At 37.2% G+C, this 15,219-nt stretch overlaps 1 protein-coding gene across 3 annotated transcripts in view; it reads left to right on the top strand.

The window, feature by feature from the left end:
• CUL3 (cullin 3) overlaps positions 1 to 15,219 on the top strand; it is a 96,281-nt gene that overhangs the window by 67,320 nt on the left and 13,742 nt on the right. For all 3 annotated transcript variants that reach the window (XM_045481467.1, XM_045481466.1, XM_045481468.1), the window contains 7 exons: positions 4,519 to 4,664; positions 5,652 to 5,828; positions 7,020 to 7,190; positions 7,824 to 7,931; positions 11,478 to 11,602; positions 12,058 to 12,154; positions 13,640 to 13,774. In XM_045481467.1, coding sequence (XP_045337423.1) covers positions 4,519 to 4,664; positions 5,652 to 5,828; positions 7,020 to 7,190; positions 7,824 to 7,931; positions 11,478 to 11,602; positions 12,058 to 12,154; positions 13,640 to 13,774 — 959 coding nt within the window. The remainder of the gene's footprint in view (positions 1 to 4,518; positions 4,665 to 5,651; positions 5,829 to 7,019; positions 7,191 to 7,823; positions 7,932 to 11,477; positions 11,603 to 12,057; positions 12,155 to 13,639; positions 13,775 to 15,219) is intronic.

Below are 15,219 nucleotides of genomic sequence, written 5' to 3'. Positions count from 1 at the left end.
TGTCAGTTTTCAAGTTGTGTGTGTCATTAATGTATCAACTGCTGTTACTTTGATAGGATTTAACAGGAAAGCTCCACACTTATTAATGTGGATTTTCGGTGTCTCTTTTAATTAAATGGCTTTTTTTCCTCTTTCATCTTACTCTCCCTCATTTTTTGTGTTTTTCTTAACCCAGAAGTCTGTGTTATTGGTGAGACCAATGAGGTCCTCTGTTACTGTCCTTTTTATATACAAGGGAGTTGGACTGTCTTCATTGCCATGTACTCTCTCGTTTTTGTGATTGTTTTAAAATCTGACATTCCAATCATAAAATTTGTATAGGCTTTCCTTTGGGAGTTAGTTGTGATAAGGGTGTTGAAAATGCAAAAATTATGTGTCTTTCATGTGACATTTTAGATAAATTAGTAGACTGGTTTTGAGAACTCCAGAGTTACAGACTTCAGAGAAAGGAAACTTGCATAAAAGTGAAAGCACAGTTTTGAGATAACTGTAGCATTTATTCTTGTTGGCTATTTACCCCCTTTTTTTTTTTTTTTTTTCAAATTTTTTAAATGTTTATTCGTTTTTGAGAGACAGAGACAGAACAGGAGTGGGGGGTGGGGCGGGCAGAGAGAGAGGGGAGTAAAGAATCTGAAGCAGGCTCTGAGCTGTCAGCACAGAGCCCATCGCGGGGCTCGAACTCATGGACCACGAGATCATGACCTGAGCTGAAGTCAGACGTTCAACCAACTGAGCCACCCAGGTGCCTCTACCCTTTTTTTCCTGAAAACAATATTTTGTGATAAGTACCTTAGGAGAAATCATAAATCAAAGAATAACAGTCATGTTGTCCTTATTCTTAATTTCTGAAGTTTTACTTAAAACTATGACTTTAGGAATCACTAATATGCTGTTAAAAAATAGGGGTGTCTGGGTGGCTCAGTCGGTTAAACGTCCGACTTCAGCTCAGGTCTTGATCTTGTGGTCCGTGAGTTCGAGCCCCGCGTTGGGCTCTGTACTGTACTGACAGCTCAGAGCCTGGAGCCTGCTTCAGAATCTGTGTCTCCCTCCCTGCCCCTCCCCCACTTGCACTCGCTTGCCCTCTCTCTCAAAAATAAACATGGTACTCTTGGTATTTTCCTGTTTCTTAGATGATCTCTTAGTATTTTAGCCAGCTTACTTATTACAAAAGAAACACATATTGCCTCAAGGTTGTAAGCTTGCAGGGAATGAAAACAATATTTAAGTGAATCACTTAAAAAAGAGGTAGATATAAGAGGAGAGAAAAGTAAGATGGTAGGAAAGGAAGTTGTTTTCTGTGCTGCCTTCAAGTGTGATTCTTGCTTTCTGTTTTGAGATGCTTATATTTCTGTATATTTCTTTCTGAAAGTTGTATGTAAATTTGTTGTTTTTATTAAACCAGAGAAAAGATGCTTCTGGTAAACGTTTTCTTTTGTAAAAGCCAAAAAAAAAAAAAAATCATTTTTAAATTATGTTTGTCATGTTTTCTAAACTAAGCTATCCCTGGATGTCTAAAGTCTAAGTCAAGGGCTGGCAAACTTTTTTGTAAAAGGCCCATACAGTAAACTACTCCTCTTTGTTGTAATAGTGAGAAAGTAGGCATAGACAGTAGCACAAATGGATTAACTTGACTGTGTTCCCATGAAACACTGATTTTTTTTTTTTTTCCAACCACTTAAAAATGTAGAAACCATTTTTAGTTCATGAGATGCACAAAAATGGACAGTGGGCTGTATTTGGTTCAGGGGCTATAGTTGGACAAACCCTGATCTAAATGCTCATCTAGAGTTAATGTTTTCTTGTCTACCCTGGGGGAAGGTGGGAGAGGGTGAATTAAATTGGCTGGAGAGTAGAGCTTAGGAAGTGTTTGATGGAGAGGTTGTTGGGCATACCTAAATTACAGTATGTCTGAAATCTGCATGGAGACTTGTGTTAAAGGCATTAAGTATGCCTGACAACATGGCAAGTGCTTAATAAGTACATAAATGAAGAAATATCAGAATACTAACCATAGTTCTCTAGTACTTAATGTTTTTAGCAAGTAAACAGCTATCTGTGATTGTAAATTAAATTTTAAAACGCTGGTGTCAATTTTTTCAGCTTCCCACTAGGAACCTAATTGCAAAATGTCTTCATTGTGTTAGGCCCTGCTCTGGAGCAGTAAGTCAAGAATATGTCAGAGGCACAACTTAACCATTATGAAGCCAAGCGTCTCATAAATCAGAAAGTGAAACAGCTTTCTGACCATGAATGGAGGCTGAATTGGATTGGCTATTAGATGCAGATAGCTCTATGAAATTTAAATTCAAATAGCACTTCATTTTACTAAGTTTGTACAAAAACGTTTGATTTTTGAATGCCCAAGTATTTTTAATTTTCTCTTTCACGTTACCCACTACACCATACATTTATATATGGTGAATTCAGTACAGTGAAATTGTATTAATTTCCATATAGTTAAATATGCAACATATAATTGAGCAAAACTGTAACAACAGAGGAACAAAATAGACAAGTTGGGAACCATTTTGTTAGAGATGGGTTTGATATGCCAAATTTACTATAGTAAATCTCCATAAATTACTGTGCGTTTTTATTTTTTAATTTAAAAAAATTTTTTTTACATTTATTTATTTTTGAGAGACAGAGCACTAGTTGGGGGAGGGGCAGAGAGAGAGAGAGAGAGAGACAGAATCCAAAGCAGGCTCCAGGCTCTGAGTTATCAGCACAGAGCCCAACGTGGGGCTTGAACTCACAAACCGTGAGATCATGACCTGAGCCAAAGTCAGACGCTCAACTGACTGAGCCACCCAGGCGCCCCAACTGTTGCATTTTTAATACCTGTTTTTAACATGGGAAATTTGGATGTAATTTATGCCAAATGTAAGAAACTGTAAGATTTGCTGTGTGGAGATGACTTTGGACGTGTATTATTGCTGAAAACTTCGTGTTTAATAAAATTTGATTTTGAAAGTCTCTGAAACAAATTTTAGAAGCCCTTTTTTCCTAACATTTGCTTCTAAGTATTTCTCAAATACGAAAAACTTCAGTATTAGGATCTAAATTATAGCCTGTCTGTCAAGCTTGGCCCACCAGCAGTTTGATTAGAGCCCCCCCCCATCAAAAGAAAAATAACGTTTTATTGCTTATGAAAACTACATAAATTTTTAGATATCAGTGTCCATAAATAAAGTTTTATGGCAACACAGTCATGCCCATTTATTTATGTGTTATATGTGGCTTCTTTCTTGTTACAGTGGCAGAACTGAAGTAGTTGCAAGAGAGACCATATGGCCCACAAGTCTATAAAATATTTACTGTCTGGCACTTTCCAGAAAAAAATTTCCCAGCCCCCGATCTAGAAGCTGCTATTCTAACTTCCATTTCAAAAGTTCTTGATGATAAAACTTTTTTTATATTATTGTACAGTCCTTACACTTAGAGTCTCCCAGTAAGTTTCAGAGAAACCCCAGACATACGGGAAACAAAGCATTTTACCTCCACATTAAAAAAATTTTTTTTTAATGTTTATTTATTTTTGAGAGAGCACGAGCAGGGGAGGAGCAGAGAGAGAGGGAGACACAGAATCCGAAGCAGGCTCCAGGCTCTGAGCTGTCAGCACTGAGCCTGATGTGGGGCTTGAACTCAATAGCCGTGAGATCATGACCTGAGCCAAAGTTGGGCACTTAACCAAGACTGAGCCACCCAGGCGCCCCTACCTCCACGTTTTGATCTTGTGAAAAATGATATACAAAATGGACAGAGTCCAGAACTTTCATTCTAAATAAAAACAATATAGTGAGATACCAAGTTTTAAAATACAAGTATTGGCCTAGGACATCCCCTGGAAAATGTTAGGGATTGTTTTGAGGAAAATACTAAGGAATAGGAACATATAAAACTATAAATATCATAAATATCATATACACTTTACCATGGTGTGTAATGAAATAAATCCTAGTATAGTTTATTTTATTTTATTTTGTTTTGTTTTGTTTTGTTTTGTTTTAATTATCATGTTATTGTTTGAACTTTGAGATAGACATACCTAAAAATATCTGTAAGACTTTTCATTGGTTCTTATTATGTTGACTACTAATGAATCCATAAAGTTATCCTTAAAGTTATCCTTTTGATAGACATTTCATAGTATATGATTGGGTTCTAGATTAGAATTGTATAGGAACTCAAAATTACAGTTTTCTTTTTTTTGTGGCTTTCTCATTACACTGTGTAGGCATATTCCACGTAAACTGAAATTTGCTGAGACATCTTATTAATGCTCTCAAAGCATCTTATCTGAAAGCTGTATTTCATAAATTGCAATAATAACCATTAGCCAGCCTAATTTTTTTTTCCTTTTGTCTATTTTGCTGGATGTTTTCTAGTAATTTTTCGCATGGTCAGCGAGTAGTAGTGATAAGCTTCTTTAAGTTTCACAAATCAGAATGAACAGAGATTCACATTTTTTCCCTTAATCTTTAATGTAGCCGATTTTTATGTTCTTTCTGATTGCAGACCTCGCTTGCATGTACAAGTTATTTAGTCGCGTGCCAAATGGCTTGAAAACAATGTGTGAGTGTATGAGTTCCTATTTGAGGGAGCAGGGTAAAGCCCTTGTTTCTGAGGAAGGAGAAGGAAAGAATCCTGTTGACTATATCCAGGTGAGTGAATACAGCAGAATCTCTGTATGTTTGTAGTAACTTGACACCTGCTAATAGAAAGGTCACTTTTACTGGTGCGCCTGGGTGGCTCAGTCGGTTGAGCGTCTGACTTCGGCTCAGGTCATGATCTCACAATCCATGAGTTCAAGCCCCGTGTCGGGCTCTATGCTGACAGCTCAGAGCCTGGAGCCTGCCTCGGATTCTGTGTCTTCCTCTCTCTCTGCCCGTCCCCTGCTCATGCTCTCTCTTTCTGTCAAAAAAAATAAATAAACATTAAAAAAAAAAAAATTAAAAAAGAAAGGTCACTTTTACTAAGCTGTATGTATTACGTGTTTTTTTACCTTCATTGTCCCAGTGGAAAAGTATGTCTACTTCTCCTAAATAGTTTAGAATTTTGCAAAGTGTGTATATTTATATCTGGGAACCGAACTCAGCGGCTGCTTTTCATTTATTAATTAACCTGCTTGTTGAAGATCTTATTTACATGGTCTCAAGAATGAAAGTTATTACTTTTTCCTATGCTTCAGTGTTCACACTCCGGGTATTAGAAAAAATAACTTCTCAATTAAATCCTTTTTGTTCTAAAATGTTTTCTTTTAAGCAATACTGTGAATAAATTATGCCTCAGGTTTTTCATGTTTCAGTATAAATAACCAGCTTTTTTTTGTGCGTTTTTAAAGCTGATTTTCTTGGGCTGTATCCATTCAGTCAGGACAGGGAAGGATGAGGAGAAGCGGTGCAGAAGCTCTTAGACGTCTTTGGTAGAGTGATACGTGAATAGCAAACAGGCTGCTCCCTCATGGCTGACATTTTGAATACAGGCTTAGATCTAGGCTTGAAAATAATAACATGGAACCTGTAAGTTTAACACTGAGCGCACACATTTGTAGCCCGCAAACTTAAGGCACACATACCTGATCGTATGTGTCTTGTTTATAGAAAAAAATTATTATGATGTATCCTGATTTCTTTGTTTTTATTTGGAAGGGCTTATTGGATCTGAAGAGTAGGTTTGATCGCTTCCTCCAGGAATCGTTCAATAATGACCGGCTCTTTAAACAAACTATTGCGGGTGACTTTGAGTATTTTCTCAACCTCAACTCCAGGTCCCCTGAATACCTCTCATTATTTATTGATGATAAGCTGAAAAAGGGAGTCAAAGGGGTAAGTATTAATGCATTTGAAAACACATGAAATTGTATTTCTAGATTTAAAATTGTATACAAAATTAGGAACTACAAAATAGAAAATTAGGGAATTCTGTAGACATAAAATTAAGCCTAGCCCTTTGCTGTGCTTAAATGTGTGCTGTGATCTTTGAAAAGGATTGCTTAAGGTATTTGAAATGGTCCAAAGTCCTTTGACATTTCACTTAATGTATAATTTATACCAAAACCAAGCAACTACACAGTCACAGTTGTTAAAACAGTCTTTATAGACTATGAGGGTTAGATATGCTGTAGAGATGAGAGGCGACTAGAAGACCGCACTAATGCATAGCTTGGGATGTTGCTGTTGTCACCTTGTCCTGGGTGTTGTGTATCCAACAACTCTTGGATGCCTAGAATTTGAAGGAGTAGATTAGAATAGCTACCAGAAAGTAGCTTGAGAGCCTTTATTATATATCAGGCTCATTATATTATATATAATTATATATGCTTATTATATTAAGCATGTTGTTGTCACACATGCATTGGTCTTTTTAACTTCTTCTTAGAATTTGTGAGGCAAAAGGGAAAAGCAATAAATGCAGGTTTTCCAAGCACAGAAGCACAGACAAGAGGAAGATCACCATAGGAAAGACCATTTCGTCTTCCATATTTTTTAAATATATGCTTAATTGGCTATAATAGCATCTTACCCTTACTTAAAAGATGAGGGCAGGGGCCTTTTTAGTTTTTGAGCTACAGCCAATTATTATTACCCTTCTGCTTGCACAATTGAGATTTTGAATGAGCTTGCATCAAAATACCTGTCTTTTGCCCATATAAATCTCTGCCTAAATACTATGGAAAAGCATTGTAATATTCTTTTTTGTGATTAGAATTTCATTTCATTTGTTCTCAGTCATCCTTTACTGCAGCCATTATCACCTCATTGCTGCATTCAGTGGTAGCCCTCTAGGGAGGGGAAAGAACTCTGCCCTGTCCCCTGAACTGTGCTACACTAGATGAGGACTTAAGAATGGGGCTGCTCTGAAGGAGGAGGCACGTTCTCCAGCTGGGTCCCTCCTTCTGACATCTCTCAACCAGCCCACATTTGTTATCAGTCTTATAACTGCAGATGAACTGTGGTGCGATTTTTGTAGAACTAAAATTTTATAATTACTAAATTGTCTTTTAATTGGTTTTGCAGCTAACAGAACAGGAAGTAGAAACAATATTGGATAAGGCAATGGTCCTTTTTAGGTTTATGCAAGAAAAAGATGTATTTGAACGTTATTATAAACAACACTTGGCAAGGAGACTTCTCACAAATAAAAGTGTTTCTGATGACTCTGAAAAAAATATGATATCTAAGTTAAAGGTAAGGTGTATATATAAACTGGAATGATGTGCACCTAACTAATGTTTGTTATGTGATTGAACGCCAACATGCAGTTAGAAAATGTTTAATTGATGTAAAATATTTCTATAAATTAATAAAGCTAGATGTTTTACAGCAGATTGCACTTAGATTTGCTTAGGTTCTGAGACATTCAGAGTTTGCTGAAATTTCTCTTGGTGTGGCAGGATACATTCATGGAGATTTGGGGGAGGATTAGTGCAAGGGAAATACTAAAAAGTATCACTGTGTAGTTTCATTTTCACAGAGTGCGGTTCATAGACCACCTGTACTCCTGTCGCCTGGGGTGCCTGTTAAAAACGTAGAGTACCAGTCCCTACCTTTGATGAGGTGTATTGGAATCTCCGAAAGAGTCTGGGAACCTGCATTTTATTCGTGGGTTATTCTTAAATACACTGTTCTTAAATCCGCTAAGTTGGGTGCCCACAGGCATAGAGCAACTATTGGAAAGGTTTAGAAAGGATGTCAGCAACGTGGAAGAATTTCTTTGTACGTTCACTCATAGAAAACTCCATGGTTAATTTATTTCTTTGCACATTCGCTGATAGAAAAATCCATGGTTTATTTGTGCATATTTGTGTTTTTCTTCCACAGACTGAATGTGGATGTCAGTTCACATCAAAACTGGAAGGAATGTTTCGGGATATGAGCATCTCAAACACAACTATGGATGAATTCAGGCAGCATCTACAGGCAACTGGGGTAAGATTGTCCATTAATTTCTACTTGTATGTGTGTATCTGTGTGAAGTCTTTTGTAATGGGCATTTTCATCCATGTATCAGATAACTGCTGGTGTCATTTCTTCAGATGTTAGTGGCAACATTTGTATTGTCTGTGCATACTTTAAAGATCGTTTTCTGCCATATAAGCATTCTTTTAACTATTACTGTTAAAGTAGGTTTTTCTTTCTCTTCTAAAATTTAGTTTATCCTCTCTCCTTGAAGGAGTGTTCTGAAACTTTGATAGAATGATTTCACTGTCGTAACCATTACAGATTGTGGAAAGAATATGGGGCCTGGGCAGACTTGCTGAGTTTTACACTCTTCCTCTCACCTTACCCCCAGGATTGTGCTATCCTCGAATCGTTGCCTGACCTTCCTATACCTCAGTATTCTCATCCATAAGATCAGCATAAAGGGAGTCTGACATTCTCAGAGCCCCTAGGGAATGATCAAGAGTATAAAAATGCTGACATTAATGTGTTGTAAATGTGGTTTTGTATTGTGCCTCCTGGAAGACAGTAAAGCTGCAGCTTTAAACAGCTTTGGAGTCTGATGGGGTTTTTGTGAGGGTTTAATGAAGTTCAGAATTTTCTTTTTATTCTCTTTCTCTCCCCTTCCCTCCCCTCCCCTCTGTTTTTCAGCTTCACCTTAAACTTTCTGTTTAGAGAACTCCACAGGTTTTCCCTTTTTTCTCGAGTGACCTTATACAACTTCGTAATTCAGACCTATGACAGCCGGGGCACCTGGGTGGCTCAGTCGGTTAATTGTCTGGCTTCAGCTCAGGTCATGTTCTCATGGTTCGTGAGTTCCAGCCCCGCATTGGGCTCTGTGCTGACAGCTCAGAGCCTGGAGCCTGTTTCAGATTCTGTGTCTCACTCTCTCAAAATTAAATAAACATTAAAAAAAAAAAAGACATAACAGCCATTTAAAAAATTTGGAGGTCATTTCCTCTGACATTTAGATATCAGACTATCACTTCTCTTGGTCATCACAAGCCAAATTATGTGAAAATACCTAATTCTATAGAAATGGACATTTATATATATTAAGGCATTCTGACTTAGAGGGACTTCTGGTCTCTCCCCATTATATATAGTTGTATGATTTGCCTCAAAGTTGATTGTGGAGAAGGGTTGAGAGCAGGAAAGATACAAGTCTGTGACAAATAGAAATTTGGTTGGGCAGGAACTGAATAATACGATTATCCTAGGTAGTTTTTTCTTTTTTAGATTATTTAGAGATTTATACTTAATTCTGATACACTAATATATTTTCATGAGATATAATTATTTTTCCTGTTTATTTTTTTTCTTCCACTAATCTTACACATAGATTTTTTTAAACGTTTGCTTATTTTTGAGAGAGAGTTTGTTTATTTTTGAGAAGGGGGCGGGCAGAGGGGAAGAGAGAGAATCTTAAGCAGGCTTCATGCCTAGCGCAGAGCCCAGTGTAGGGCTTGATCTCACAATTCTGGGATCAGTACCTGACCCAAAATCGGGAGTCAGATGCTCAACAGCCTGAGCCACTCAGGCACTTCTCTTGTGTTTTTATTTTAAAAACTGAGAGAGGGGCAGGAAAAACAGACTTGCTATTATATTTCTATTTGTTTATATCAGCAGGTTGTATCCTAACTCAATAGCCGTTTCTGTTACTTCAGTCTCAGTACGCTTGCCCTTGTCATGTACTGCCTTTGAATATACGGTGAATGTCTTCAAAATATTACTTACTAAGACAACTAGGAAGAGGAGATGCAGACCACTGAAGGAATATTTCTTTGAGGTTCTTCCTTTTTTTCCCCTCACTTAATGAATAATTCATTAAGTGCCTTCTATGCCAAGCACTGTTCTGGGCACTGGGTATACAGCAGAGAATGGAACAGACAAAATTCCCTCCCACGATGGAACTTACATTCTAATCTGGGTCACAGATGAGAACGAGATAAACAAGCACATAGCACCTTAGCAGGTGACAGGTAATAGGAAATCTGTAGTGGCAGAGTGGTCAGGGAAGGCCTCCTTTAAAAAATGACATTCTGAGGAAAGATTTGAAAATTAGCAAGATGTATGGGTATGTGGGAGAAGGGATTGAGCCAAGTTGTGGCGCCATTACTGCCACTTGGAAATGTACTGCTGCCACTGCCCACCTCTGTTCGTCATCTAAGAGTCTCCTGTGGTCATCTCTCCTGTGCATTATCTAAGATTATTAGCTTCAGCTGCTTGAGTAGTTCTTCAGGAGATCTGAGTGGGGCATACTTCTTGATATTTATGAAATTTATCTCCTTAAAAAAAAAAATCTGTATCACTGGGGCGCCTGGGTGGCTCAGTCGGTTAGGCGTCTGACTTCTGCTCAGGTCACGACCTCACAGTCTGTGAGTTCAAGCCCCGCGTTGGGCTCTGTGCTGACAGCTCAGAGCCTGGAGTCTCCTTCAGATTCTGTTTCTCCCTCTCTCTCTGCCCCTCCCCTGCTCACGCTCTGTCTCTCTCTCAAAAAAATAAAGACTAAAAAAAAAAAATCTGTATCACTAATCATCCAGGTTAGATAAATATGGAATAATGGTTTAAAACAAGTTGTGAATATCAATAACAATATTTCATTTGCGCTTAAGAGTTCCTGTTGGGGCCCCTGAGTGGCTCAGTCAGTAAAGCGTCCAACTCTTGGTTTCTGCTCAGGTCATGATCTCGCAGTTTGTGAGTTCGGGCCCTGCATCAGGCTCCGTGTTGACAGTATGGAGCCTGCTGGGGATTCTCTCCCCCTCTGTCTCTCCCCCTCCCCCGTACTCCCTCTCGCTCTCACACGTGCGCGCACGCGCGCTCTCTCTCTCTCTCTCTCTCAAAATAAATAGAAACTTTAAAAGTTACTGTTAATGTGCTTTCTTGTTTTTTTAGAAATGGGTTGATAAGGAAGAAGATACCTCACTGTGACAGCAATGCTAGCATCTATTTTGTAGAGATAGTTACCCATTTTACAGTATTTGTGGAGCACACTTTGTAGAACTGGATCTGCAGCATCTTCTGCAGAGGCTGTGAAAATAAGAACTACATGTGAAAACATGAAAGTTTTGATTAATGTGGTGGAAATGTGAATGAGATATTAGAAATAGGTTGTGTGTTAAGATGGTAAAAATATGTAAAAGATGAGATGAGAAGTGGATACCCTTAAGGTGAAAGATTTAGAATTTTCTCTAAAATGATACTTCCATGACACCTTGACGTTGTATCTAAAAAGACATAATGGCCAAAACTTTATACTTCTCAGTGATACCGTTAACACTTTTGGTTATATAGTAAGAATTCTCTCTTGGTCATTATTTTAAAGCCAACATCTTAAGCAATCATGGCAAATATTTGCTAGGATAATTAAAATTTGGAAAACACTGATGGATCTAGCCTTTAAGAAGTTAAGTTTTACTTGCTAGATATTGGACAAGGAGCGAACTACTTGGATAACTCTAACACAGTGTCTATATGGAACGGAAAACAAATCCTAGTTGATTTGTGGGGGACATCTTTTTATCTTTTACACAGGTATCTTTAGGTGGTGTTGATCTCACAGTCCGGGTGCTCACAACAGGATATTGGCCCACTCAGTCAGCCACACCAAAGTGCAACATCCCACCAGCACCAAGACATGCTTTTGAGATATTCAGAAGGTAAACATAGATCAAACTTTGTATTTGTAAGTACACATAATTGTCCAAAGTTGAAATCAACTTGAGCATTAGTGGTGTTCCTGATTGAGGATGACTGTACTTCATGTTTTACCTAGTGTTCAAAAGGCAAATGTATTCTTCATGCTTTTTAATGTGTGAGAATGAGTTGTGTAAACTCTTTTCAAAGGGCCAGTTTACTAATGTCTTCATCCTTAGTGTATTTTGTATTGTGGACGTCTGCCCATGGCTTAGAACAAACGGATTGTTGGGTTACTGTGGAGAAAAGTGGTCTTAGGGACAGTAGCAGCCGATCTGCAGGCCAGGGGCAAAGTGTACTAATAGCAATTAATACTGCCCTTACACATAGACGCTTGTTAAGGGTTATTATCCTGTAGTTTATAATTTCAAATATGTAAGTTACATGACTCTCTAAAACCTGGTTTGATTTGCTAAAGGTTTTACTTAGCCAAACACAGTGGTCGACAGCTCACGCTCCAGCATCATATGGGTTCTGCAGATCTCAATGCCACCTTTTACGGACCAGTTAAAAAGGTAACTGTTGACAGTTGGAACATACTTACATTAAGTAACTGGAAATTAGTTTATGGAATTGATTTCTGATTTTTGTTGACCTGGGTAATTTATGTATTCCTCTTATTTTCCTACCTGTTTGAAATATTCACAAGGGGAAACTGGCTTTAACTTCCTTCCTTCTGTTCTTTATTGGACACTATGAAGACTCAGTAGCCTTCCTTCAGGAATGTATAATAATATAATGATGCATTTTATGTATAAGATTAGATTTGAGACAGTATTGCATAAGCTAATAAAAGCTTATTTAAGAGCATAGAAAGCTGTTAGTCCCTTTTCAGAATTCTCACATCTCCTATAATCTTTGTTTCCAGTAAATCAAAACCAGGAAAATTAACATGGCATTTGTGAGATGTACAAAATACTACAAAAGTATTTACTTTAAAAATTAGCAAGGCACTAGTGAATTGCTTTTGTTTAAAAAACGTAATAGCTTTTTTACATCCAACGTTGTGAAGTTTAGACTAATAACTTGCTTGCATTGCTTGGATATCATTCAAATCAAAGTCATTTCCCTTCAAATAAGAAAGTAATAAATAATAAATCTTTTAGAAAAACATTAAAAGAAAAATACCTGAACTGTCATCTAGGCAGCAAATAACAGTTTTATTCCGTATTTTAAGAATAGTCCTAATGGTTTTATAGAAGTTACTCTAACTCCCCCTCCCCCGCTTTTTTTAAATATTGTTAATGTCTACACCTGTTCTAATTTTTATGCTTAAATGAAATGGAAAATATTCTTTACAGTTCATGTTTGACACTATTAAATATTTGAGCGTAAGTAGTAAGGTTATGGATACTAACGAACTCAGCTTTTAATTATTGCTTGCTTTTGTTTTAAAGGAGAGGGTTTTTTCCTAAATAATCATGTTTTCTTTTGAAGTTGGGTTAAATAGATAGTGGGTTTTAAAAAACAATTCGCATGTTAATTGCTGAAGGCTTAACTTTCTACTTTGTACTTAAATCATAGAGCAGAAACAGGCTTAAGGATGGCAGAGATTTTTTTCCCTCATCCTGTGCTGTTATTTGATCTTACTGTGATCAGACCACACAGAAAGAAACCCCTATTACTTTTGGTAGGAGTATGATGACAGTGTTGTCTCTTAAGTCTTTTATTCCATCCTGAACTGTTAAAATAATTTTAGCTATCACTATAAGGAATTGTTGATTCATTACTTGCTCAGATATATTAAAATGTTCATAATGGGAAAAAAAAAGGACAGTCCTAAATAATGAATGAGTGTGCGTGTGTGTGTGCATGTGTGCGCATATGTACATATACACGTACCTATTTTTTTTAAGTTCTGTTTCCTTTTTATGTAGGAATAAGTTAGGTAGTTTTATTCTGGGAACAGTTGGATATTACAGTGCTTATCTTTCAAACATACTGTTAAAGTTACCACGAGATAATTCTGTCTTGTTTGTATTTTTTAAAAAATGAAACAGGAAGATGGATCCGAAGTTGGTGTTGGAGGGGCCCAAGTAACTGGCTCTAATACACGGAAGCACATACTGCAGGTCTCCACTTTCCAGATGACCATTTTAATGCTCTTTAACAATAGAGAAAAATACACGTTTGAGGTATGTGTCGCTTATATAAATTTTAAGCAATTGTATTGTTTCTGATTCTCCCCGGTTACCAGGGGTCTTTATTTGAATAACCTTTAAAGTTATTATCATTTGAGTATTATTTTTATTAAGTAACCTTTGAGTGAGTACCATTAGGGAAAACAATGTAAAATTGGGCGATGGAACTATCTGACCATCACATACTTACTGGCTCACATTTCATTTCGTTTTTTTAAAAACCAGCTTTATGTAGCATGAGTGTTACATGATAAAACATACCCCATCTAAGTGCATAATTTTAGGAGTTTTAACAGATCTGTGAACTTGTATAAGTGCCATCACAACCACGATCTAGAATATTACCCCCTAAATTTATACTCCTTTGCAGTGTGTTCCAGCTCACTGTCCCAACGTTGCCAGTGATCTGCTCTGTATCACTATAGATGAGTTTCGCCTTGCTAAAATTTCCTGTAAATGGGATCATAGAATATGTGTTGTGCTTGTCCATCACGTATTTTTGAGTCATCCATGTTGGTGTGTGTATGGTTTCAGTAGTTCGTTCCTTTCTATTGCTGAATGATATTCTATTATACAGATTTACTACGTTTTCTTTACCCACTTACCTAGCGATGGGCATTTGAGTCATTCTCAGATTTAGGCTGTTAGGAAGAGAAAGATGGGTTGAACTTTTTAAGAGACGGCCAAACGATGTCCCAAAGTGTCGTGCTCTTTCACATTCCTGCCAGCAGTGTAGGAGAGTTCCAGTTGCCCCATATCGTCTACAGAATTTAATACTTTTAAATTGTAGCTGTTTTATTTGGCGTGTAATTGTATGTGACTGTGGATTTAACTTGCCTTTCCTTGATGGCGATCAAGACGCAGAGAATCCTGGGTGTGTTCCTGGGCCACTTACATGTCTTGTTTGGTGAAGCGCCTCTTCCTGTCTTTATTGGGTTGTTTGGAAAGCTTTTTACAAATTTTGGATACAAATCCTTTGTCAGATCTGCGTGGTATGAATATTTTCTCACACTGTCACTTGCCTTTTCATTTTCCTTAAATGATATTTTTTGAAGAGCAGTAGCTTTTAATATTGAAAAAGTCCAGTTGCCACTTTCCTTTTATAGTTCATGGCTTTTGATATCCTGTCTAAGAAATGTTAGAATTTACTTACAAAAAATAAAGTAAAAATTAAGAATTATTTCCCCCCACACACAGATACTCAGTTGTTCATTCCATTGTTCTTTGTCCAAAGCATTGTTCTTTTCCCTTTGAATTACCTGGCACCTTTATGAAAAAAATCAATTGACCATATATGTGTAGGTCTGTTTCTGCACTCTGAGCAATCAAATCTGATCGCTTTCTATGTCTAGTGCTAGTTTTACACTATCTTGGTAGTGTCAAATTTCTTTTTTATACCCATCTTTTTTTCTTTCCTCCACCAAGACCTTTGATTACGT

The sequence above is a fragment of the Leopardus geoffroyi genome, chromosome C1 (genome assembly GCF_018350155.1).
Source record: "Leopardus geoffroyi isolate Oge1 chromosome C1, O.geoffroyi_Oge1_pat1.0, whole genome shotgun sequence".
In the NCBI taxonomy this organism is placed as follows: domain Eukaryota; kingdom Metazoa; phylum Chordata; class Mammalia; order Carnivora; family Felidae; genus Leopardus; species Leopardus geoffroyi.
Note: the sequence above shows the minus strand (reverse complement) of the source record. Positions and strands in the feature narration are given on the sequence as shown.